Source organism: Felis catus, chromosome C1 (assembly GCF_018350175.1).
Source record: "Felis catus isolate Fca126 chromosome C1, F.catus_Fca126_mat1.0, whole genome shotgun sequence".
Lineage (NCBI taxonomy): Eukaryota > Metazoa > Chordata > Mammalia > Carnivora > Felidae > Felis > Felis catus.
In genome coordinates this window covers 4,087,228-4,107,245 of record NC_058375.1, presented here as the reverse complement: position 1 = coordinate 4,107,245, position 20,018 = coordinate 4,087,228, and the positions used below count along the sequence as shown (strand labels likewise).

At 56.8% G+C, this 20,018-nt stretch overlaps 1 protein-coding gene across 6 annotated transcripts in view; it reads left to right on the top strand.

Moving 5' to 3' along the window:
* ACOT7 (acyl-CoA thioesterase 7) overlaps positions 1 to 20,018 on the top strand; it is a 101,202-nt gene that overhangs the window by 53,725 nt on the left and 27,459 nt on the right. For all 6 annotated transcript variants that reach the window (XM_023258023.2, XM_045035010.1, XM_045035013.1 and 3 more), the window contains exons 6-7: positions 2,784 to 2,870; positions 19,078 to 19,194. In XM_023258023.2, coding sequence (XP_023113791.1) covers positions 2,784 to 2,870; positions 19,078 to 19,194 — 204 coding nt within the window. The remainder of the gene's footprint in view (positions 1 to 2,783; positions 2,871 to 19,077; positions 19,195 to 20,018) is intronic.

Genomic DNA, 20,018 nt, shown 5'->3' with positions numbered 1-20,018 from the left:
TTCACCTGCAGACCTCTTTGCTGGTCAAAGCAGTTCCTGAGATCGGGCCAGATTTGAGAATGAATTTTCATTTGTGCTGCAAGAGTGGCTTTCGCGTCTTTTATGAGTAGGACACGAACGCGGGCAGCAGAGCAGGCCCCCTTGGCTCTCGGGGCCTTTCTGCCGTCCACTCGCGTGCTTTGCAGAGACAGGGCTCAAGGGAGTCAGCGTTTGAGATCAGCGTGTTGTGGACCGGACAGCGCTGACTGGGGGTGTTTCTCTGATAGGCGAGGAGAGGGTCGTCATCAGTGTGCTTTGTGGTTTCTCCGGCTGTCCCCAGGCAGGGACGCTCCAGGTGTCTGAGCCCCCAAGGCTGGCTGTAGGCGTGGCCCTGGCTGGGTGCACTCGCACCAGCAGGGACCGTTACCTGAACCTCCCATAGCACAACAGGGATTTGGGGGTGTGTCTTTGCCATTTCCCAGTGAAATTAGAAACCGGGGAGGGGGGGCGCCTGGGTGGCGCAGTCGGTTGAGCGTCCGACTTCAGCCAGGTTACGATCTCGCGGTCCGTGAGTTCGAGCCCCGCGTCGGGCTCTGGGCTGATGGCTCAGAGCCTGGAGCCTGTTTCCGATTCTGTGTCTCCCTCTCTCTCTGCCCCTCCCCCGTTCATGCTCTGTCTCTCTCTGTCCCAAAAATAAATAATAAAAAACGTTGAAAAAAAAATTAAAAAAAAAAAAAAAAAAGAAACCAGGGAGGGCAGAATCCTGGACACCCCTAGGGCCTGGGAGGCCTGCACTCAAGTGGCAGCTGGGAGGAGCATCTCCTCCCTGGAGTCAAAGCCACGGGCCGTCTGCACTACGTGCAGTCCCTGTGGCACCAGGGGACACCTGGAGCGCCTTTCCTGCTGCTTTTGATGTTACCCCATCCCCCCTCTCTTGGAGTTGTCCCTGTCATCTGTCGGTTGGTTTTGGGTAGTGTCCTTGCCCACCAGCTCGTGGAGGGGCCCCTTGTGATGACAGTCTGACCCACATCCAGACGGGTCGGCTGGATGGCCAAGTCCCCAGAATGTGGCCTCTCACGTGGGCACCCTTCACTAGCTCCTGACCCCGGGACGGGATGCTGCTTCCTACCCCCCAGCAGAGCCCGAGGCAGGAGCTGGGACCTCACGCGGGAGCCGGCCCCTGCCTCTGACCACACACAGTGAGCCAGAAAGGAAGGTGGGGGGAGCAGGGCCAGTCGCGGGACCCCCTAGAGGTGAGAACCAACTGCCCCTGAGAACCAGACACCCCCCCTCTTCCAGAGTTGGAGCCACTTCATGGCTTCCCACGCAGCTGAGGGCCTCTTCCGCCTTCCTCGGGGGCCTCTCAGTGGACGGCACGTGACACAAGTGCTCGGAACTTGAGTCTGAATCACTCTAAGCTGTGAGGCTCGAGGACCAGTACAAAATGTCTTGAGTTTGGAGTTAAATACTTAACGGTCTCAGTTTCCACGGGCTCCAGTTTCCCTGCCTTGTGACCCCTTCAGGCCAGCAGGTGGTTTGAATTCCGTAGGGAGGAGCGTCAGACAGTCTCGGGAGGACGGGTGGTGCTGGGGAGACACGGGCGGGCGTGCCACCAGCTCTTGCCTGCAGGGCAACATAGCGTTTGTGCAGGCTGTTCCGTGCACAGCCCCACGTAGAGAGGACCCCTGCTCATCTGCACTGTGTCCCCGTCACTCAGTGGCCCTGTGGGCCGGCCTCCTTGACAGCTCGGCCTTGCTGGGGCGGGAAGGGGCACCCCTCCTGAACACCAGCCATCCGGGCAAGAGACAGATGAGGGTCATCCTTGCCCAGAAGGCTCTGGAAGGTGGGAGCGGCGGCTGGGTCTGCTCAGAAGACCTTATACCCGTGTTACCCGCACGTGTTAGAGGAGGCAGTGCCGCGGTATGACAACTGCCTTCTGGGGACAGGGTTTTATCACGTCTGTTTTTTTTTTTTTTTTTTTTCTAAATTTTTCAACATTTATTTATTTTTGGGACAGAGACAGAGCATGAACGGGGGAGGGGCAGAGAGAGAGGGAGACACAGAATCGGAAACAGGCTCCAGGCTCTGAGCCATCAGCCCAGAGCCCGACGCGGGGCTCGAACTCACAGACCGCGAGATCGTGACCTGGCTGAAGTCGGACACTTAACCGACTGCGCCACCCAGGCGCCCCTATCACGTCTGTTTTTAAGCATAGCCTCTTACAGCTATTTCAGCAGCATCATCAAGGGAGGGAGGGATGCCCCCCAGGGATTTGGTGAGCTGGGGCCGTGACTGGGAGGGAGAGGCTGGCATGCCTCTGGGTGCCGAGTCTTCCTGGGCAGCCTGGGGGCTGGCGGGAGTCCCAGGGTGCTCCCAGGGAGGCCGAGTCTGTGGCGTCTCCCTCAGGTTCCTGGTTTCCACCTCGCCGTTGCGTTCGGTGAGCTATAAATGTACACGCTTGCGAGGTTGCATGGTAAGTTTCTGCGACATTGTCCACGATCGTTTACAAAATGGGAGTCAGAGCCAGACCGAACACCGTCCCGATGGAGGGTGCCCACGGCCCTGGGAGCGTGTAGCTGCGAGGTGTCTGCTGACTGCCTGTGGCTCGGGACAGGGCCTTGTTGGGGACACGGGGAGTGACCTCAGGACCCACCGACAGAGCGGCTGATCAGCCTCCGAGAAAGCCTTCCCCTTCCCCGGCCGGAGCATGTTGAGAAATCACCCTCAAGCCGTCCGCTCAGCGTAGCGCTCCGTCGCGGGTGCGATCTGTCCCCAGGCCTAATCTCTCCCCTTTGCGATTCCAGAGCCGAACACGGTCAGCTACAGCCAGTCCAGCTTGATCCACCTGGTGGGGCCTTCCGACTGCACCCTGCACGGCTTCGTGCACGGAGGTAAGAAGACAGCGGCTCCCGTTTGCACGTCCCCGTTAATCCCCCGGGAGCCAGGCTGCCGTCTGACCCAGTTTAGGCTCTTGTGTTTAATGAAGGAGAAGTTTAAACTTTTAAGAGGCTGCATAATAAATCACCGAAATACAGTCGGCGCCTGTTTTTAAAATTGGAAACGAAAGTCAGATGGATGACTGTCCTGATGGAGGGTCACTCGCCACCCCAGGACCATGTAACCGTGAGGTGTTTGGTGGACGCCTGTGGGTCGGGCCAGGGCCTTCCCGGGGACAGTGATGTCACCAGGGAGTAACAGTGTGACCCACCAACAAAGAGTGGCTACTTGAACATGGTTTTGCCACTGAGTTGTTCTTTCTTTCTTCCTTTGGTCAGACTCCACCTTAAACAAGGCTCGGGAAGTATGGCGGGAGGTAGGGAGGACTTAGCTCCGGGTTCACAGGGGGCACTTTTTACCTTAGTGAAGTGTAATTGCTTTTTGTGATTTACAGAAAACAGTAGATATACAGGCACTGACACAATGCCCTTCCTTTATGTTCTCATTTCCAATTGCCCGGAGTACCCAGCTCTTCCGTTTTCTCCTCAGAAAACTCCTATTCATCCTTCAAAGCCCACCTCACGTGGTGCCACTCTGTGCAGGGTTACACTGATACTTCCACCAGGGGAGGCCTCAGGAGCCAGGCTTGATCTTACTGTTTGTGTGGCCTCCGGGGCCTCACAGAGTCAAAGAGCCGCTTTCCAGAGACCTGTTTCGTGAACAGGAGGCACAGATTACTTCCAGGATGAGAAGCGTAGGGTAATGGGCTGTGGGATTTGAGATATATTTTTTAAGTTGCTTTTTTTTTTTTTTTTTAGCTAGTCCTCTTTTTGTGTATATATACGTGTATATTTTTAATTTCATGATTGTCTTCCTCTCTCAACTAAATGCTGGCGGCGGTGCCCTTAGATGTGATTCACTTAGATCCTACCCAACGGAAGCTGTGCTTTGCAACCAACAGTACTTTCCAGGCGCGTGCGTGTGGTGGCAGGCAGGGCATCTCCATACTCTGAGGACAGGGCAGTCTCATAAGCCGTCTCGTCTCCTCTTCTCCACCAGCCCTCGCCTGCCTCCTGGAAGTGGGGGGCGGCCCCTCTTCCGAGCCCAGGCTCCTGTAACTGCTGAGAACGGCCTTTCAGCCTGCCTGAGCTCCATCCCGCCGGGAATTTGTGAAACTCTGTGCTAGAACTTTTGCTTGTCTCGTCCACGTGTTGGAAGTTCGGGAAAGGTGGTGTTTCCTCTATCCGCTGTCTCCTTGTTGAAAAGCCTGGGCTCTGTCTTTGCGGGCAGGAGGATGTGAGGGAGTTGTTGGAAATCTGGAATCCCACAGGTTATCGTGTTCACCCACGGGGCCTGGACTGCTGCGTCCGTTCGATACCGGCACGGTTTTTTAAGAAGCGCATTGAAGGCATGTTTGCGATGGCTTTACAGTTTTTAATGCCTATTTTGGTATGGGTTTTGTGCCCACAAGTTAAAAAAAAACACACCTAATATTTTTATCAAATGCGATCTCTGAACGGCGTCCGGGTAACTCACCGGGAGCGAATGAACAAAATTAACACTGTGCTGGAAACACCCGCGAGAGACCTGGGATTTTATGGTGTTTTCCTACAGAGACAAGGCTGTCGATAGATGGTGTCTAAACTCATTTGAATCAAAGTTGCCTCTAACCTGTAATTCAGTAGGTGCCAATCGCAGGGGAAGCTCTCGCGTGGAAATGGAGGCCAGTTTTGGCTTTTATTCAGTCATCCTGTACCGCGTATGTGTCTTTGAGAAACCATTCCCCCGTGCCATTTTCTGTGATTTTCACACCCGAGATCGTCTTAATCTTGTGAACCCGCTCCTGTCCCGCCACTTAGAAACACACAGCACAGACGCTGGCCGCTGGCTGTGCTAAAACCGGTGGGGGGCATAGCGGGTGTGGGAGGAGGTCCCAGATGGAATACGGGACGCCAGTCAGATGCCCAGTCTTGCGTCCCGTCCTGGGTGCGTGGACAGGACCTCCGGTGACTCACTGAGGGAGGCAGGAGCAGCAGGGAGCCGGCAGGAGGCTGTGCAGAGGAACTTGGCCCAGTGTGCCGGGAAGGACCGCCGTCTGTAGCCCCGTGCTTCTGACGTCAGGGCCTCCGCACAAGCGTCAGCCTGGGGTTTGGCCTCTGCCTTCCCTGGGTCCTGGGTGAGGCCTCCCCTCGCCCACTGTCGGTTGTGGCCCCTGAGGGGGTGACTTGGCAGATATCTCTGGGGGGTTTAGGGTCATGCCACAGCGAGGACCTTTTCATAGACTCGCCCGACACCCATCCTTGCTGAAAACGCTCGGTAAGAATGGGAATTGACGTTACTTCGTGACAGGATAAAACACAGGTATCTGAGCCCGAAAGTAAGCATCTTACTCTGAGGCGGAGTCATGGGCTCGATCCCATGAGCTGTGAGGTCGTGACCTGAGCTGAAGTCAGACGTTTAACAAGTGAGCCCCCCAGGCGCCCCCTATGCCTCTTCCTTCCTCTGGGCTGCTCCCTGCCTGGCCCTCTGTGGGCCGCTCCCCGGGAGGGGGGGTCTCTGCTCGCCACCAGCCCGACCACGACCACAGTGGGGGGCTCCCTGGGGGGTGGCCCAGCGTCCCGCTCAGGGCGGACTGGAGGTGTCCTCCACACGAATTCTGCACTTCTGAACTTCTGGCGGCCTTGGATTTTTTTCCTTTGGCACTTTAAAAAAACTTTTAATTAATTATTTGAAACCGAGGTATTCTGTGGAAGGGGGTCCAAGACGGCCTTTAGCCAAACCCAGCTGCCCTGCCCTCGCTTCACTTGAGCAGCTGCTCTGGCTGTGCTGCTCTGGCTGGACGTCTGTGGCTCCGTCTCCCCGGCGCCTCTCGGCGCATCATCCTCAGACTCCGCCGGCGTGAGTACCGCCCGCGCCACGCCAGGCAGAGCGCCACGACTGCGTCGCCGTGTGGCTTTGTCACCGCGGTCCCTCCTCGTCACCTCATCTTCCACCGACTTTGAACACCCAGCTAAGCCTCCGTGCCTCTGTAAAATGCTTCTCGGTACAGTTTTGCCCGCCGGGCAGTCGTTCGGTACGCGTTTCCCTGGAGAGAGCGCCCTCCCCCCACCCAAGCCGGCCCGCCCGTTCCCTGCACCTGCTGCACGGCTCCCCGGGGCCGGGCGCTCAGACTCCTAGAGCTTCCCGTTTCCTCTTTGCTGGTTTAGGTGGAACATGTCCTCCAGTGGCTTCCCGTGAAAGGTATGTATTAGCCAGATTAAAGGTTCAGGGGCGCCTGGGCGGCTCAGTCGTTTAAGCGTTCGACTTCGGCTCGGCTCATGATCTCACGGTTTGTGAGTTCCAGCCCCACGTCGGGCTCTGTGCTGACGGCTCGGAGCTAGGAGCCTGCTTCGGATTCTGTGTCTCTGCCCCCCCCCCCCCGCCACGCCCCTCCCCTGCTCACATTCTGTCTCTCTCTCTCTCTCTCTCTCCCCCTCTCAAAATGAATAAAACATTAAAAAAAATTTTAAAGATTCAGCTGCTGGGCTGAAGGCCCCAAATGGTGGCTTCCACAAGACAGAGGACTATTGTGTCCTGTGTAATGATGCAGTTGTGAGAGGTCAGGGGCTTGCGTGGAGGCTCCCTCTGCCTCGGTCTGCTGTCCCTGGGGTGGCCCTGTTTCTGCTGGGCGGCAGCACAATGTGGCACCAGTGTTCCGCCCAGAGGCAGTGGGGCTCCTGGGAAACTGCACCCAACGCTCACGTCCGCTGGTGGGTCTAGCTGGCCAGATGCGTCTGTTGAACACTGGAGTTGCCATAGAAGAAAGGGAGAACTGATGGGGGGCACTCTCTCGGGGGCTCAGTGGTTTATCTGCAGTTTGTGTCTGGCATGCTTTCCCAGGGACTTGGAGGCATTGGTGCGTCACCTTACGGCTTCTGAGGTTCCCGTTCAGAAATCCAGGGAGTCTGGCCACACCTCTGCCTGTCCCCCTTCCCCGATCCTCACTGCTCATTCTAGCCTCTGCCCAGGGCCCTTCCACCATCTTCCTGCTGTCTGCTTTCCTGAATAACAAATTGTGTGGTCTGCAGTTTCCGGGCCCCCCTCCCCATGCTGTGCTTAACAAACCCTCCCTCTGCAGCCACTGCTCTGGATGGCTGTGCCCTCCCCCCACCCCCCACCGGGTCCTGAACACCCCAAGCACCCATAGGTCTGGGGACCTCGCTGGGGAGCAGCTGCTCCTGAGATGGAATCAGATGCCTGCAGCTCTGACCCTGTCCCTGCCAGACCCCGCCCCTGCCAGGCCCCGCCCCTGCCAGCACAGCCTTTGCAGCTGGTCTTACCCGTCAGTCTCGCCAGCTTTTGTGGGGTTGGCCCTCCCTTTGGGCTTTGGACCCTCTTCCTGCCCCCTTCAGGGGTTTTGCCCCATTGGCCGGCTCATCCTTCCCACAGTGTGGGTCTGTCCACTATCCTGAGAGGTTGTGGATTGTGGTCTCATTCTTGCTGCCCGCGGGGATCACCAGGGCACTCAAAAATGCAGGTGCCCGGGCCCCACCAGTAGGACCGGAGGCCATAGGGAGGCCCAGGTGTTCCAGTTGCTGGAGCTGCCCGGTGATTCTGTTGGTCGGGACGGCCTGGGGGAGAGGACACAGCCGGGAAAGGTGAACCTTGCTTGGACCCAGCACCCAGAGTGTGTTTCCTGCCTTTGAAAACCATTCCCAGCTCTGAAACCTTCTTTTGTCTGCCCAGGTGTCCCTACGACAGCCGCCCAGCGCCCTGCTTCATGCTAACTACTTAAAAGCTGGAAGAGGGAGAACATTGTTCCTGCAGCCAATTATCATTGTCCTCTGTTTTTTAGTTTATTTATTTATTTTGAGAGGGAGAGAGAAAATCCCAGACAGGCTCCTCACTGCCAATGTAGACCCGGACGTGGGGCACGTGAGATCGTGACCTGAGACCAGATCGAGTCGGACACTTAACTGACGGAGCCCCCCCGGGTGCCCCTATTTTTGTCCTCTTTATTTACCCTGTGAAAGACCCCAAAGCTGGGAGAGGAAGGGAGCTTACAGGCTCTCAGTCCAGGAGGGGGGTCCTAAGCTATTGGCAGTTTTTCTCTGTTAGAATCGCAGGCAGTAAGTCAAACTGCGGATGGAGCTCCAGTGTCCCTAGACCAAGCTGCCGGGTTGGGTCCCACTTGGCGGGCTGGCGTCTTTCCCACTCGTAGGACAGGCCTGTGTGCAGGCCACGTCCAGTGGGGGAGCCACGCCTTCTGCCTCACCCCGCCTGGCACCTGGTTTTGAGGGTGGGGTGGTCACTGGCTGGAATGACTCTGCCTCTTCGCTGAGGCTGCCTCTAAAGCTTCAGCCATGCCCGCACCCCGGCCCCGGGTGTCGCCAGAGCAGTGAATGGACGCCCCGCATGGTAAGGGTGAGCACTGATGGGCTCCGGGAGCCGATGCTGCTGTTTCAGAGAAGAAGGGGCCAGAGCGAGGGGCTTTCTGTCCCGTGCTGTCGTGAGTCTGCAATGAGTGTACCACTGGGGCCCCTACCCCTAGCTCCGATGTACTCTGGCGGTCTGGGGGAGGCAGGTGAACACTGGATGGGCTGGGGCCCCTGATTTCTAGAGTGACCTCACTGACCTGACAAGGCTCCCAGTTCTGCAGCTGAAAAAAGAATGAATGAGGGAGTCATGACCGCCATAAAACCTTTGTCTTCAGAGTCGCTGATGTTCCATTGTCACAGTGGCCTTGGTGTCCTCAGGCCAGCTGGAGGCCAGTCCTCTCTTTCCTGGCAGAGTGGTGTCCCCAGCCCACCTGTGCCCCATGCCTCCACTGCCCCTTTCAGCTTGGTTTCTCGGCAAGCCGCTTGCGTTCCGGCCCTCCTGTCTCTCTCATCGTCCTCTCTCGAACCTGCTCCCAGCACCTCCCTCCTGTTGAGGAGCCCTCTGACCTGCCAGAGCCAAAGCCAGAGAGCCCTTCTCGGCACTCACAGTTCATCCGGCCCCTCTCAAGCTCCCTCCCCAGACCCCTTCCTCCCCTCCCTGCACCCTGAGCTCTCTCTCTCTGGGAATCCCTCTGGGACTCACCTGGACTCCAGCTGAGTCCTCAGGACCCCCCACCCTGGGATGGCTGCCGGGGTCCCTGGGTCCCCCAGACCCTGTTCCCAGGCATCCCCCTGTAGTGGCAGCCAGGCCATCCCCTAGGTGATCTGGCCAGAATCCCCGTGATCTCCTGTGGCCTGGCTGGCTCTCTCGCGGACTCCCCACCTCATCTATCAACCCGTCCTTTGGGCTCCACCTTCAGAACATACCAGAATGTGAGCTCTCACCTCCTCCACCGCCCTCCCCCGCCAAGTCCCCGTTACCAGGGAAATGGCCTCTTGCCTGGTCTCCCGACTTCCCTGAACCACTTCTTTTCCCAAAGCTGCAGCCTCGCCGAGCCTGTTACACCAGAAATCCGGTCAAGCCGAGCCTGTTCCAGACCCTGTGGTGGCTCCTGTCTCACTCCCAGCAGACGCCAGATCTTTTTATTTGTGCCGCTTCTGTCCTTATGAGGCCTTCCAGGAGGGCCCTCCCCTGTGCCTCTCCGACCCCCCTTATCTTGTCCCCCCTCTTGCCTTGCTCTCCCCCTTCACAGTCCCAGGACACCTGGGGCACTTCCAGCTGTGGACCCTGCCCACACCGCCCACCCCCCCCCCCCAGCCCCCTCACCGCACCCTGTGTTAGGTAGACCCCACCCCCACCTGCTGTCTGTGTTCACAGGCGCTCACCACCCACCCCTCCCGGAGCTCAGGCTCACAGGGTGGGGACTTGGCGTGACGTGCTCACGGCTGCATCCCCAGCACTGAGTGCAGGGCCTGGAGCAGAGTAGACCTGCAAGGTGCAGAATGAACTGGAAAGAACGGAGGGGCCCCTGTGTGGGAAGCAGGGCCACAGCACGGCAGCAGAGGCGGCCCCGCAGGAGGAGCGCGGGAGGGGGTGTGAGGTCCAGGGTCGCGGCAGAGCACAACGCCGACGCCGCCCGCCCGAAGCGGCAGGAGACAGATCTCGTACACGCCACACGAGCATCAGGCAGCCAAGGGGCCACGCGTGGCTCCCGGGGGTCCCAAGGCTGGGGGACCACACAGCTTAGCTGGCACCTAAGGGAGAAGGCAGAAGGGAGGGAGGTGGGTGGTACACGGGCAGGGAGAAGCCTGGTGGCCCAAGCAGAGGACATCTGGGAGACGAGGTGCGGGAGGAGGCCTCCCGCCCGGATGCTCTTACCGCTTGGTTTCCATTGGGAAACAGCACCTGTGGGAGGAATTGATTTCACTGCAAAATCCAGAATAAGGCACAGATGCTCCTTTCCAGTTTTGTGGCCTCATTTAACTGGAGCCCCTGCTGCGTGGCAGACAGTGTGTCGAGGCCTCGGCTGGGGAGGAGGGAGAAAAGAGAGGAGTGAGGCACGGTTCCAACTCTTGGGGAACTGGCCTCGTGGGGCCCCGAGGTGAGCACGCGAATGCGGGTCTGGGTCTCAGTTTCGTCATCATGCGGCCAACCGGTGTGCCGGTGACGGCCGCATTCCTCCCCGTTCTCACTTTCTAAGAATCTTTGGTTTTGCGAAAGTCGTTCTCGGCGTCCGAAGCCGCAGAGAGCAGCTTTGTGTCCGGGCAGGCGGCCGTGGGGAGCGGGGCGGGAGACCCCGGGTGCCGCTCCTGCCGTCCGGGGCTGGCGGTGGTGAGGACCCTGCTGACGCCCACCCCGGGGACGGGTCTCCCCCGGCCGCCTGGCCCTCCCGGTGGCCTCCTCCAGCCTGGGAGACGTGTGTGGCTGGCCGGCGGCCCCGCTTTTCCGCTTTTCTTCCGGAAGTGAGAGCGTTTTGCCGGAGAAACCCGGTCAGCCACACAGCGTCAGAATGCTCCCCTCTGCCAGTGCACTGGGATCTTCTGTCTCTGGTGCCAGATTAATTAACTTTCGCTTCCTGTTTCGCTGCATCACTAGGGGCGCGGATATCCCCTAACGGTGGCTTTCCTGTTCAGTATCTTGAGCATGGCTCTGACCTGACAAGGCTCCCAGCTCTGCAGCCTTTCACCCCGACTTGAGCGTTTCCTTTGAGGAAGCTGACCTGCACTGGTGCCTGGCCTGCAGAGATGCGACCTTGCCCTGCGCGGACTCCAGGCCTCGGCCTGCCCTTCCCGAAGTGGGGAGCACCGAGGGGATTTATGCGCAGGACCGCCACCTTATCCCCAGTCTCCCTTGGCTGTTGGGGCCGGAGTCCGCCTGCCCCACTCTCCCTGCTGCCTTGTTCAGAACAGGGAAGCGTCGACTCTCAAACGGCAGGAGGCGCATTCGCTTGTGACCTTCTCGAGTCCCCTGACACCGAGGGTGAGGGGTAAAGCATGGCCGGGCAGCCCTTTCTCCTGACTCCCTGGGTCTGGGATGCTCCTGGGCTATGTCTGAGGCCCCCGCCAGAGCTCCCGCTTTTGACATTTTGGCATCAGAAACCCGTCAGTTGCCAAAAAGAATCCTTATTAATCGCCTCATTGAATAGTCCCCTGGCCCTGGTTCACAGAGATGACCACAGGCACATTGGGAACCTGGGAGGGAGAAGCCAGACCGTCTCAGGAGGCTGTCACCCCACGGGCTCTCAGAATAACCCCTTGCCGTTACTGGGGGTGGGCCAGTGAAAATAGGATGAACTTACTATTGTTTTCTTAATATAGGAGGCTGGCACCCACACTCCGTCAGTTGGGATTAAATATAGAAACGGGGGCATCTCAAATCGCCACCCACAGCGCAGGCAGTGGCTCTGGGCGCTGAGCTGCTCACGGCTGCTGCGGGTTTGTAGGCGAGCGTGACCCAGTCCGCCAGTCGGGCCTGGGAAAATAAATTTAAGCCTCTATTTTTAAGCCAGCCGACACGCTGTCGATACTTGAAAAACCCTTGAGCAGTTAAATGTTAGATTCAAAAATATCTCCGGTACCCGATGTTTATCTGTATGTTGGGGGCCGAGCGGGTCTCATTCTCTGCCTTCCCGTGATTCCTGCAATGGATGTGGAGTCCAAGGACAGCACGTCTACAATTTTGTTGTCATTTTTTAAATGGCGAAGCTTGGGTAATGAGGACAGCACATGACAGACTGTAATTTGCCAGAGCGATTTTCCCATCACCGGGAGCACCTCTTGTACCTAAATGGGAAGACATTGACAAGCTTTTCCAGTGGGACCCTGGGCAGAGGCACTTTGGGGAAGGCTCGGGCACTTGGGAGTTTAAGTGTTGAAGAGTGAACAGGAGGTGGTGACAGTGTCAAGGACGGCTGGTGGCTTTGGCTTCTCTGGCCAGACTGAGGGCCCAGTAGCAAAGTTAGGGGGACACCAGTCGCGAACTGGTCAGGGGGGTTTCCACTGGGGAGGGTATTGTTTGGTTTTAACAAAATGTACTTTTCTCAGTGGACACATGGCTTGTGACCTATGGCGTCTTCCATCATAGATACTGAGTTTTGTGGAAACAGGCCTTGCAAACGTGTCAGGACGGGATAAGGCCTTTCGTGATCTTCTCTCTGCACGGGCCACGTGACCTCATCATTTTGCCTTAGCAGCAGGTAACGAGAATGTCCCAGAACCAGCCCCTCTTCAGTGCTGTGTCCAGGGCTGTTCCTCACCCCACCAGGAAGAGGGGACAGGCAGCTTGAAATCAACATCTTATTACAATCTCGACTCTTACGAGATCAGCTCTCTTCCCTCTAAGTGGACACCAGAAGTCACTTGACACGCAGGACTCCAAAGGACCACGGCATCCTTGCCTTGTCTGGGAGCGGCTGAAGTACGCGTTTGTAAGAACAGAGATGTGGGGGGCTGCCAGGAGCCGCGGGCAGGTTGCCAGCGAGGCCTGTCTTCTCTGGCAGACCTTTCTGCCTCCAGCTCTGATGCCACGCTTCCCTCGAACGCTGTGGGCACCAGGAGACCTCTCTTTTCAAGGCCAAACACTTGAGCTGTGGACAGAGCTTTTCCACGTAGTGAGCCCTAGAGTCTGCCTCGCCGTCCCTTCTTGTCGAGGCTGCCGTGGCCTCCCTTAGAGGCATGGGTTGACGGACGTGGGCAGAGTTGGTCCAGGTGACAGCCTTCCCGGACCTTGGACCCTGCTGCCCCCCTCGGCTGTCCCCTGCAGAGCAGACCTGTCCTGCAGTGTGGGTATTGCTGCCCACCCTGACTGCCCACTGCCTCTGTGAGTCACTGTTCCCGGTACCCGGGTTGAACCCCCAATTTGGGGCACAATCTCCTAAGAGACACGCGTGCTGCCACCATGCCTGTGCCCCAATCTGGGTCCTAGAATCTGTGGACTCCATCCATGAGCGGCCTTGGCTATAAAATGCCAGCATCCTGTGTGAGGTTTGCAGCTGTCCCAGCTCAGATTTGTATGCTAGCTCTTGGGGCCAGGGGGAGGCTATCTTTTTAAATGTCACCCTCAGCAGACGTAGCAGGTAGTTTTAAAGACCAGCCTTATCTGACAGATCCCTTGACACAGCTGGCTCTGGACCAGATAAGCAGGCCCTTGTGGCCTCAGCAGCGAGTGACGGTGGACCAGACTGTTACCCAAATACGGACCCTACGGCTCCAACTGGAGCAGTGTCCTTGAGTTGAATGTGATCCGTAGCTGGCGATCCTTCGTTCATTCGTTCATTCATTCATTCATTCATTCATTCATTCATTCAGCACGACCCTTTCCTGAGCACTCTACACCAGGTTCCGAATTGGGCGGGGACACTGTCAGGCACGTCCCCACCTGGTGCTGGCCTCCATGTCACATGTGATACAGATGGTCTGGGGATGCAGCTTGGGGGCTGACAGGGGCATCTGGGAGCAGGAGGTCACCCAGCTGCTCCTGTCTTTCTCCGGAGTCTGTCCCAGGCTCGGAGCCTCTCCTGGTCAACACATGCTCTGGATTCTGCAATTTTTTTTTTTTAATTTTTTTTTTTTTTTTTACATTTTATTTATTTTTGGGAGACAGAGAGAAAGAGAGAGAGAGAGAGAGAGCGAGCAGAAGTAGGGGAGGGGCAGAGAGAGAGGGAGACACAGAATCGGAAGCAGGCTCCAGGCTCTGAGCCATCAGCACAAAGCCCGACACGGGGCTCGAACCCATGAACCGTGAGATCATGACCGGAGCCGAAGTCGGACCCTTGACCGACTGAGCCACCCAGCCGCCCCTGGATCTTGAAATATTTTGAATAACCGCGAAGTCACCTGGGGAATCTCTACCTGCAAACTGGGCCAAAGCCCAGTTTGAAGGAGCTGAGTACGTCCTTTGTCCCTCTATTCTTTTATTCTTAACGGCTTCTGCTTTTCCGGACTCATAAGCAAGAAGTTGGTTGTGGGTACTTCCTGCATTCCAGACATACTTCCAGTTCAGACCCTGCCTTTCCCGCCTCCCTACCATCCTCCCCGCCCCCCAGACCCTGAAGTTGATGCCACCGCCTGGTGGCTCACAGCTGGCAGCCCGGGTCTCGAGACCTTCCACACCCACACCCACACCCACTAATTTTACTGCCACCCCCACCTGTCACCATGGTCTTGCTCTCTCTCCGTATCCCGCCTCGGTTGGGAATGCCGCCTCAAATCTCAGGGTTGCAGGTCCTGGATCGAGAGGCAGCGCGGCGTGGCCCCTGGCACCCCGTGACCAGGGGCTGGTCCCCACTCTACCCCAAGCGAGTGCTGTGTCTATCGAAAACTGGCGGCCATGATGTGCCTACCTCACAGGGCTGCTGTCCAGGGAGCGTCGGTGTTCATTCATTCATTCCTGCGCTCAGTATTTACGGAGGGCTTACCAGGGAGCAAAACAGAGTTGGCTCCTCCAGGGCCGACCCAGCCCGTGGGACTGCGGCGTGCTTAGCGGGGGCTGCTTGCTGCCGCCATCGTTGTTTCTTCTCTGCTCTATTCCCACCTCCCGTGCCAGACTTCGGTGTCTCCTCCTCCGTTTCCTCCCAAAAAATCCTCCTCGTCCCTGGCTCCTCAGGAGGACCCCAGCGGTGGCTCCATCTGAGAAAAGGACAGCCACACATAATACACGTTCTGTTACAGACGTCTGAAATCTCCTAGTTAAAATGCCCCAGGTGTCCCCCGCCCCAGTTTCTGCCAGGACCTTGCCTTTTCACCGTTCTTGGGTCCAACTCTTCCTAGACTCCGGGATCGGCATTTTCTGAGTGTAAATTTTTGCCGGTGCCCTGGTGTTTCATGGCGTATACAGCCTCTCTCACTGTATGAGCTTTTGTTGGCTGCTCAGAGAAGGTTTACTTATTGTACTTAGAGTAAGTCTATGGAAAAATGCCTTCTGGATTCAAAACCAGGGAGCAGGGCCCCTTGTCCAGCTGTTGGAACAGCTCTATTCTTTTTTTTTTTTTTTTTTTTAATGTTTATTTGTTTTTGAGACAGAGCATGAGTGGGGAAGGGGCAGAGAGAGAGCTCCCTCTCTGGAACCAGAACCCGGAGCAGGCTCCAGGCTATGAGCTGTCAGCACAGAGCCCGACGTGGGGCTCGAACCCACAGACCACGAGATCGTGACCTGAGCCGAAGTCGGACACCCAGCCGACTGAGCCCCCCAGGCGCCCCGGAACAGCTCAATTCTTTGTGAGGCAAACCGACCCAGGAGAACTCGGTCTGTGGGCTCTCCCTCGGCAAAACTGAACGCACATGCACACACACACACACTCCCAGACACTCCTGCCCACACATGTGTAAACTCCCGCACACGCGTGCACATACACGCTCCTCCCCCATGTGTATACGTTCCCACACATACACGCACGTGCACGCGTGCACACCCCGAAGCCACACCATGTCAGGAGGCGGTCCGTGGGTCTCAGACCTGCTTCGGTGCCCTCTGTGGTTCGCACATGTGAGGGGATGCTGTCACTTGGACTCCACCCTTGTCCCCTGAGCAAAGTGTGTGATTCTCACTCCGTTTCCTGACATTCTGGGACATTTCACTTCTCTTTCCTTTTCTGTGTCTCTTTCAGACCTCAGATCTCTAAAAAGTCTCCAATTAGGTAGGTGTTGAGTTTCACAGACCTTCACTAGTCCTGTGTCTTGTAGTGGTAGCTGCTTTGCCGGGCAGCACGGGGCTCGTCCACATGAAGATGTCGTCGCCTCTTGTTCCTGCAGTAGCCGAACCCGGGACTCAGAGGGCCATCTGCCCTCCCAGGGTCCCCACCAGGCAGGGGTGATGGGGCAGTCAGTCCCAGGCCGTCTGAACCACCATGATGCAGGGCCACACTCACACTGCAGTTCGGTTCACGCAGAGGCTGAGTGATTCCCCCCCCCCACCCTGGGACGCGGTCCATGCTGAGAAGCATGGTGACTTCCCCGGGTTCCGTGTTGTGTTTTCCCTCCTTGGAGTGCTGGGCTGGGGACACCTGGGCTTGCCCCACCTTCGCCGAGGCCCCTGGGATGGGTAGGAAAGCCCCAGAGCCTTGGGGTGGGCTTAGGGGAGGCGCCTGTGTCTGTTTCCGATACTAACTCCACCCAGCGGAGGCTCCTTGCAAAGTATGACCCCTTGTCTCAGACCTTCGAGCCGAGCTGCTCGAAGGCCTGAGGCTCCCTGGCCTTGCCGGAGCCCCCAGCCCCAGTCGCCTGGAGATGAAACCTGGTGCTGGCAGTTCTTTCCTCTCAAAAGAGCCGTTTCCCCAGCGTTCTGTCTTCAGTCTTTGGCATCGGACCAATGTGTGTCTGAGCGTCTGTTGTTCATTTGAAAAATGAGGCTACCAATCCCTTCCTGCTTGGACTAACCAGATCGATGCACCGGTTATTTCTGAAGGCACCTTTATTTTTTTTTTTTTTAATTTTTTTTTTCAACGTTTATTTATTTTTGGGACAGAGAGAGACAGAGCATGAATGGGGGAGGGGCAGAGAGAGAGGGAGACACAGAATCGGAAACAGGCTCCAGGCTCCGAGCCATCAGCCCAGAGCCCGACGCGGGGCTCGAACTCACGGACCGCGAGATCGTGACCTGGCTGAAGTCGGACGCTTAACCGACTGCGCCACCCAGGCGCCCCTGAAGGCACCTTTAAAATGGCAGGCCGCAGCTCAGTCTCCACTCCTCATGGTCGTTCATCATTACCATCATGTAGCAGTACCTTCTTTTAAAAACTCCTGGTAATAAAAGCATTGTTTTTCATCTGGAACACTAATGTATTTTTTTAAACCTTTGTGTTCTGGAAATGCTCAAATATGTACAGACGTGGAGAGAAGAGTATACGGGACCCCAGGTTTTCCTCTCCCAGGCAGAGGACCCCTCTCTGTCTCCCACGTTCCTTTTAAGTAGCGTCGTCTGTGTTGGTGCGAGGCCTCTGGTCCAGTACGGAAGGGACTTCTATTCTTTTTAGTTATATCACATTTTGTTTTCCCCACACAGTAAAGAGAGTTTTAATTAGTCACCAATGTTTAAAAATTGGTAGATTCTTCATAAATGTGTGGGTTTGAGTCTTGCCTAGAAACATCAGGAGGCTGGTAGCATGGGCCCCTCATTCCTGGGGGTGGGAGGCAGTAGGCGGGTCTGGGCAGCGGCCTCCTCCCCTCCCCACGTCGCCTGCCTGACCCCACTGGCATCCGAGTCTGTGAGCCTTACCCTAAACATGCTTCCCCTGTGAGCCTGGCTTTCGTGAGCGGGATAGAGTCTGTTTTCTGCCTCTCTCCGGGTTTTTAGAAGGCGTTCTGTATCCTAGGGTGAATGTACATAGCCTTCTAGGATTTCTGATAGATACCACTCTGCTGCTTTTGTCGGTCAAAAATGGTTGACTCTTGGCAATCTCCTGTAGCTCAGCCTAAGACAAGACACGGTTTAAATGTTTAAATAGGGGGTGCCTGGGCGGCTCAGCGGGTTAAGCATCTGACTCTGAATTTCGGCTCAGGTCGTGATCTCAGGGTCGTTGGGATCGAGCCCCCCATCGACCTCTGCACTGACGGCATGGAGTCAGCTTGGGATTCTTTCTCTCCCTCTCTCTCTGCCCCTTCCCTGCTCTCTCTCTCTCTCTCTCTCTCTCTCTCTCTCTCTCAAAATAAAAAAAAAATCAATGTTTAAGTATGAAATAAGTATGATGTATCATACGGGGGGTGGGGCAAGAGTTGGGGATGGGGAGACTAGCGGCTGTGCAGTCATGATCCCGTCAAGTTAAAGCATGGCAGTGAGCAAATGTCTGCAGCCTGAGGTTTTGAAGACAGCTTGACCTTCTGTGAGCCTGCTTTTCTTGTTTATTTTACATAACAGCTTTATTGAGAATTCACATGCCATACAACTCCGCAGTTACAAGTCGCTGATTTTTAGTGTGTTCCCAGCTACACAACCAAACCACAGTCAATTCTAGAACATTTTCATCCCCCCAAAGAGGAGCTCCATACCCATTGACAGTCCCTCCCCGCCTCCCCCCGATCCACCAGCCCTAGACAAACGTTAATCCGTTTTCTGCCTCTCTGGATTTGCCCATTCTGGACCTTTCTTGTAAAGGGAATCCTACAACATCTGGTCTTTTGGGACGGCTCCTTTCACTCGGCATCACGTTTTCAAAGCTCCTCTGTGATGTAGTGCGGGTCCGTGCTCGGGTTATTTTTCTTGCTGGATAATATTCCATCCTATGGATGTGCCACATTGTCTTCATCCGGTCATCAACTGATGCACATCTGAGCTGTTGTGAGTAACGCTGTCACGGAATCCGCGTACAAGCTTTTGTGAGAACGCGAGCCTTGAGTTCTCTTGGGTGCATACCTGGGAGTGGAATTGCTGTGTCGTATGGTGACTCTTGTCAGCCTTTTGAGAAACTCCTGGCTGTTTCCAAAGCAGCTACGCTCTTTCCATCCCCATCAGCGATACGCGAGGGTCCTGATTTCTCCACGTTCTCACTTGGCATCTGACTTTGGGTGCGGCCATCCTGGTGGATTTGGTAACAAAACCTTCCCGAAGGAATGTGATCTCTGTAGAGGGTAGAGAAAGGATCGTCGTTTTGTCAGCGGCCTAGGCCATCAGCTGTGGTGATTTTCAAGAGCTCCCAAGGAAGCCAGGTTTACACCATGAGCTCAACATGCCCCAATCGTGCACCCCCGTACCCAGCGCCGGCTGCGGGCCCTGCCCGTGGGTAGCGGGAGGGCTTTGTCTCTTATGACTTGTTCCCGGGGTGGGAAGTAGCCTCCCCCCGTCTCATCTGCTATGTGGCCATTCTCCATGCAGGTGTCACCATGAAGCTCATGGACGAGGTGGCTGGGATCGTGGCCGCACGTCACTGCAAGACCAACATAGTCACCGCTTCTGTGGACGCCATTAACTTTCACGACAAGATCAGAAAAGGTAACGGGACTCTGCTGACGGAAGGCAGGTGGCCTTTGGCCGTCGGGCTCCCTCTGCCGGTTCGCTTTTGGTTCGTGCCCCGTGTCGCCAGCGCCCTGGTGTCCGCCCATTTGCCATGAGAGACAGGAAGCCAGAGTTTTGTGCTTTGTTCCTGTAGTTGCATCCGTGAGGCTAGGATTTGCTCGTTTGACTTTTCAATCTGATAGACTTATTTATAACTCGTGTTGGGGGCCCTAATCCTACTCAAGCGCACCGTGAACCCATCTTCCGAAAATGCTCTGCGAACGGAGCCCTCTGATCATCTTATGTGCACAGTCCTGGTGACGGTTGCCAGCAGAGTTTACGCCACTGTGCACGTTTCCTCTGGCGTTGGAATAACCCTTGATGTAAGTAGTGGCGGGATCCGCGCCGAGAAGCCCAGGGACCGCAGTCCTGGGCCAGTCCGCCTGTACCACCCGGGACAGCTGGGGTTCGTCCTGTCCCCAGGCCCAGCGACTCGGCCGCCACCCAGACGGCGCCTGCTGTCTCCCTGTGCGTTTGCCACCACAGGAGACGGAGCCGGCTCATCTCGCTCGTCCCGCATTGCTGCTGCAGGTGTGGAGCGGCCGTCCCCTCCCGAGACACGGTGATTTCAGTGTGTGTTATCTTCCGAGGTGAGGCTCCGTGCCCCAGAAATGTAGCCCTTGGCTGCAGGGCTGCGAGAGCCTGGCATTGATGCTGGGTCAGCCCTGCTGCGACTGCAGCCTCGTGGGGAGAGCTGTCGGGTCAGACCGGTCCTGGGTGGGGGTGGGGGGTGATGACAGGCACGCCACCGAGCGAGCGAA